General features: G+C 29.0%; 1 protein-coding gene across 1 annotated transcript in view; it reads left to right on the forward strand.

Moving 5' to 3' along the window:
- LOC100214471 (DNA polymerase delta subunit 2) overlaps positions 1–2,207 on the forward strand; it is a 38,687-nt gene extending 36,480 nt beyond the window's left edge. The window contains exons 7-10 of the mRNA XM_065803210.1: positions 744–901; positions 1,011–1,138; positions 1,641–1,742; positions 1,868–2,207. Coding sequence (XP_065659282.1) covers positions 744–901; positions 1,011–1,138; positions 1,641–1,742; positions 1,868–2,001 — 522 coding nt within the window. The 3' untranslated portion in view covers positions 2,002–2,207. The remainder of the gene's footprint in view (positions 1–743; positions 902–1,010; positions 1,139–1,640; positions 1,743–1,867) is intronic.
- Positions 2,208–6,407: the final 4,200 nt, after the last annotated feature.

Below are 6,407 nucleotides of genomic sequence, written 5' to 3' on the forward strand. Positions count from 1 at the left end.
AACTGTTTGAACAAATCCAAAAGGCCTGGGCAGCGATTCCACAAAGTTTCATTGATCACCTGATCGAATCTATGCCTCAAAGATGCAAGGCTGTGATCGACAACAAAGGATTTGCCACGAAATATTGATAGTGAAATACAGCTTGGTCAACATTTTGTCGAGTTGCACTTGTTTTGTTCAGAAGGAAATCAACTTTTTTTAATACTTTTGATTAATTTATTAATTTTCGTGTACAAATAATGAAATTTGTGATGAATAAAACTTGAAGAACTTTGTCTCTAAACAGTTACATAGTTATTTGTCTAAATTGAAAAAATGCAGCACTTTTATATAAAGAAACTAAATTAGCATTATTTGTTTGCACTCGTTTTGTCCGATACTGTATATATATATATATATATATTATATATATATATATATATATATATATATATATATATATATATATATATATATATATATATATATATATATATATATATATATATATATATACAGAACTGTTTATATATATAAATATATTATTTATATATTTATAGACATATATATATTTATATATATATATATATGTGTGTGTGTATACATATATATATGTATATATATATATATATATATATATATATATATATATATATATATATATATATATATATATGTATATATATATATATATATATATATATATATATATATATATATATATACATATCATTTTTTAAATCTGGTTTTTTTTCTTTTTCCAGTCAACGATTCCAGTTGATGTTATGCCAGGTGAGTTTGATCCCACAAATCAATTTCTACCGCAGCAGCCTTTGCATAAGTGCATGTTTCCAAAATCACTTGGCCACTCTACAGTTCAAAGTGTAACTAATCCGTACCAATCAATGATTGGGGGGTTAAGGTATATTTGAATAACAAATTTACAAATTTAATTTAATGTTTGAAGTTTATTTAAACTTAAATGTTTTTATTTTATTTTGTTATGATTTTATTTGTTTAAATTTTGTTAGAGTGCTTGGTACTTCAGGTCAAAACATAGATAATATTTATCAATACTCGTGCTTCGATAATCGTCTCGATATTCTTGAATCTACTTTACTCCGTGGTCATATATCTCCTACTAGTCCAGACACATTAAGTATGTTTCAAGCGTGTGTGTTGGTGTTAGCACAAATGCATACATACATACATGCATACATACATACACACATACATACATACATACATACATACATACATACATACATACACACGTTTGTGTATGTGTATATATTAGGGTTATGACTTTTTTTCAACCCCATTCTCCTGTACTACAGTTTGATGAACTTTAATCTAAAAAGCACGAAATGAACTGTTATTTGCATATCTTTTGAAAAAAGTTCACCCCGCCATTGAAAAATCGATTTTTAACTGCGCAAACCGGTTTTTATTGTCGTCATCATTGAAATTTATATAAATTCAGTTAAATATTTTGATAAGTATTTTTTTTTTTTAAATAAAAAATCTTTGAGACAATTATTAAAATGCACATACATTGACTGAAAAATATATACTCATTGTATGTGTGTGTGTATATATATCTATATGTATATGTATTTGTATATACATATGGTTTAAGTATATGTTTTTAACATCTTTAGGCTGCTATCCTTTCTATACAGAAGACCCTTTTATTATTGACCATTGCCCACACATTTACTTTGTTGGTAATCAACCAAAATTCGAAACGAGGCTTATTGAAGGTAATAAAAGATTGCACTATTTTGAAAATACGAGCGTATTTTTATTATACTTATAGATATTTATAGCTTTTTAAACCTTTTTAAAAAAATTATGTTAACAACGTGTGTTTTAACATGTTGTTCAGGCAATGACAAACAGAAAGTTTTACTGGTTTGCGTTCCACCTTTGGAGAAAACTTTTACATTGGTTATGGTAAATTTGCAGAATCTGTCATGTTTTCCGTTAACGTTAAACACATCACTTGAATCAAATTTTTAAACTTAAGTAAGTTTAAGGCTTATCACGCATTTGCTTTGCAAGGAATTCGCATTAACCTACAATTTTGCAAGTATTCGAGTTTGTGGTAATTGTTTTGGATAAAGTTTAAAAATTTTAAAAACGATAACGTTTATTTATATTTATATAGAATATTGGATATTGTAGAAGTCTGAAGTATGTTGAAATAAAGTTGGCGCTTGCAGAAATTGTAGGCATTTTTAAGTTTTTTGTGTTTAGTCTTCAAGAATTTTTAAAACTTATTTTATCTTGATCCTTATACCCAAAATCAAGTTCTTTGCCATCATGTTAAATTGATGCTTTATTATAGCAGGTGAGACTCCTTAACTGTGGTGAAGGCAACTTATCTAGGTGAAGAAAACTCCCAAATTTAAGGAATATGAAACCCCAGTTAAATTTTTAGCAAAGGAAGAAGGAGCTCGTAAACCTTTGATGGTAATCGTCCTAGAGTATCAATTATAATACTCAGTCGTTATCTGCAAAACAGGTAAACTTTCTAGCGTTAACCTGTTTTGCAGATAACGAACTGAGTATTTGTATTTTGATACCATTACTAGGACTGAGATCATTAACTTTTGTTTATGTTCCAACTTTTGTTCAAGCATAGTTCTTTAAAATCTACTTCTTTAACAATGATAGGGATACAAATTTGTTTGAACTTGAATGAACAACCATTTTATTTAAGTAAAATAATTTCAGTTACCATTTAAAAGTTAATTCCGCCCTGCCACCGACTGTTTATTAATTTTAAACTTTTAAAAATATGCTTCAAGTCTTTGTATTTGCGTTTGATCCATGGGCTGAAGTACAGATGTGGTGTTAGGGGAAGGAAAAACGACTTGATGTTGCTAAGCCCTTTAATGTGTGGATGGGCAGGACAGTTATCCACCAGATGTGCTGCATTCCTGTCCAGGGCACAATAAGAAAAACCTAGCTTCTTTACCCACTTTGTAAAAATGTCTTTGGTCATCCAACTTTTTAGCTGATTCCGATATGTGGAAGGAAAGTTAAAAGGAATTTAAAAATTGTGGGGTTTAATATGGGCTAAAAACAAAATTGGTTATTTTTCTCCCGTTACACTTCATGCTATCATGCCTGTTAGTCTGACTTTACTATTTTTTTCCCCGGAACATTTCACACGTGAAAAATACTTCGTTTTGTTTGATAGACGCTGATATAATAAAACACATTTGCATTAAAAATGTTGCTAAGTTTGTAATTTGCAAGCAATATTGGGCGTGTTGTTTTTTTCTTTAAAGTGATCGTATTACTCGTCACGGAGGCTTTCGCGTGTAGTAATATTCGTCACGGAGATTTTTGCCTGAAATAATTTTCAAACTGATGCCATTCTTATAAATAGGAACAGCAAAAATTATTTTTTTCGTAAACCACACGTTTGAAAAAGTCATTGCTGGTGCGTGTGTATTTGTTTGTATTTGAATCAAGAAAGTTTGTCAAAATAGAATTGAACTTTCTTTCCGATTATGAAGCTAACAATCAGATGTTCCATTTACCCAACGCTTCTGCGAATTTCTTACAGTATGATATCCTCGATTGGTACTCGTTGACATTTTTTTGCGACGAACCGCGTAATTATGGCCTTGTCCACGTTTTCAAAATTATCAGTGCAAAGTTTCTACCGTTTCTTTGTGCCATTTATTTCCAGCGAGGTCAATAACTAGTTTTTATTCTTTACCTAGGTTGATACTGTGTTCTTCAGGCCATACTTGGGCAAACCTTTTGTTAGACATCCCTTACTCCAGGTCGTTTGAATAGGTCGGGTAAATAAAAATGAGCAATTGCTTTTACTCAGTAATTGATCAGCTTTACGGGAATAAAAACTAAACAGTTTTGCTTAAATTTTTATTCACGTAAAGTTAAGCAATTTACTCAGTAACTGTTCAGCTTTACGTGAATAAAAAGTTAATCAAAATTCAAAAATTTTTATTCACGTAAAGCTGACCAATTACTGAGTAAAAGCAATTGCTCATTTTTATTCATCTGGCCTAATGGCTTAATTTAATAATTTAATTTTTCTATTTTAGATATGTTTATAAATTTTCCTTTAAATAGCGGCATGTTTTTGCGTTTGATATTTATAATGAGGGTTTTATAATAAAGTTTTATTAAAAACAATTAATCATTTAAAGGAACACTGTTCAGAAGTTTGAATTAATAAAAAAATCTAATTTTAAGACCTAATTCCAGAAGTTCAACTTAATAATCCATTAATTAATTAAATATCCAGAAGTTCAAATAAATAACAAATCTAATTTTAAAACTTAGTTTTTAAAAAATTTCAAAGAAATACTTTTTGAAATTTTGAATTTCAAAAAATTTGGAATTCTCGAATTTTTAAAAGTTCGAGATAACGAGAGAAAGTTAGATCAAAAATATTGTTCAAGATATTAAAAATTTTGAGATATCGAGATTTGAGATATCGAGAGGATTTTAGCACAGAAAGAATACGTAACGTCAAAGGGAAAAATCTTCGAAATATTAAGTATTCGAGGTATCTTGAGTACGCATATGTACGCATACACATATACACGTACGTGTGTGTGTTTGTGTGATATATCACACAAACACACACGCACACAATATAAAAATATATGTTTTTATACTTTGATATTGAGGAAAATCAAATTTAATATATATATTCTGAAAAACTAAACTTCTATGTATTCCAAAAACTACTTTTTATGATTGATGATCAGAAACATAACGTAAGATAAACAAAACGTAAGATAAACAAAATAAAAGTCTGTTTAAATCTTAACAACCTTTATGTATTCTGGTTCGTTAGCGTAAAGCACTATCATGTGATTTTCTTTCTATTGAGATTACTTGTCGATTGTTATTTAAAAAAGTATTCACTTGCAGAAAATCTAGGAATAACACCAAGTTCTTCTAAAATTTTTCGTAAATAAATTTTGAAGCCAATAGACGCGCTTTAAAGTTGGTAAAAATGGCAAAAAATTTTACATCGCACAATCAGAAGAAATAATCGAAATTCACGAAAATACCATTATAAAAATTTGATCGAAAAAAAATTGATCGAATTGAGAAACTAGAAAATAAAGTAATCAACTTGAATAAAGAAAACATGATATTGAAAAACGAGCTATCAGAGTTAAACAAAGCTGTCGAGTTTGTAAGTAAAAACTACGATAAGATTTACGTTGAACTAACCGACTTAAAAAATTCAGAGTCTAAAAAATCTACAGATATAAGTAAAAGTATTAAACATGAAAATAATAACATAAAAGAAAAAATAGCGGAGCTAGAGGACAGAAGTCGAAGAATCATTTTGAGGTTTGTTGGAATCGAAGAGAGCGAAAATGAAACTTGAGAGGAAAGCGAGGGAAAAGTTAGAGAAATATTCAGAAATAAACTTAAAATTCAAGAACACTTTGTAATTGATAGAGCTCATAGAGTAGGGAAAAAAGAGCCAAAAAAAAATCGCATAAAAAGATCCATCGTTGTTCGTTTTCTAAAATGAAGACAAAGCCATAATTTTGAACAAGTATAACAAACTTAAGCTTTGAAACGAGCGATTGTACATAAATGAGGACTTAGTGTGTATTGTGAATATACTACAGAGTTACAGAGTTAAAGTTCAGAATACTTTACGAAATCTGAAAATAAATTTTACAAAAAATGAATATAGATCAATTTATCCAAGTGAAGCCACTCCTCCACGATTATATGATGTCATCAAAGCACACAAACCAACTAATAACTACCCAATGCGAATTATAGTAAGCACAATAGAATCACCTACATATAAATTATCAAATTATTTAGTAAATCTCGTTCAACCTACCTCCAATCTTAACAAAACAAAACTTCGAAATTCAAAACAGTTTGTTGAATGTGCTCAATCATGGTATATCGATCCTGGTGAATTTCAAGTTTCCTTCGATATTGTTAGTCTTTACCCTTTAATACTTGTTGAAGAATCAATCGATATTTTATTAGAACAACTCCGTAACAGTGCTTTCTTTAATTCAAAATTATCTTTTTCAGAAATAAAAATACTTTTAGATTAGTGTTTGTCAAATTGTTATTTTTTACATGAAAGCAACATACACACATTGGAAGATGCCGGTCCTATAGGTTTATCATTAATGGTAGTAATGGCAGAGAGTTTTCTGCAACATTATGAAGAAAAAGCGTATCTTTAAAGCGTATCTTATCTAAGAAAAACAATATCTTACACCACCAATATGTGTAAAATCATTTAAAAGGTATGTAGATGATACCCATTCCCGTTTTATTAATGAGGCAGAATCAGAACGTTTTCTCGAATAATCAACACACAAATATCAAATATACAATTGAAAACGAAAGTGATTCACACAATAAACTTTCTTAATCTCTCAATA

The sequence above is a fragment of the Hydra vulgaris genome, chromosome 08 (genome assembly GCF_038396675.1).
Source record: "Hydra vulgaris chromosome 08, alternate assembly HydraT2T_AEP".
Lineage (NCBI taxonomy): Eukaryota > Metazoa > Cnidaria > Hydrozoa > Anthoathecata > Hydridae > Hydra > Hydra vulgaris.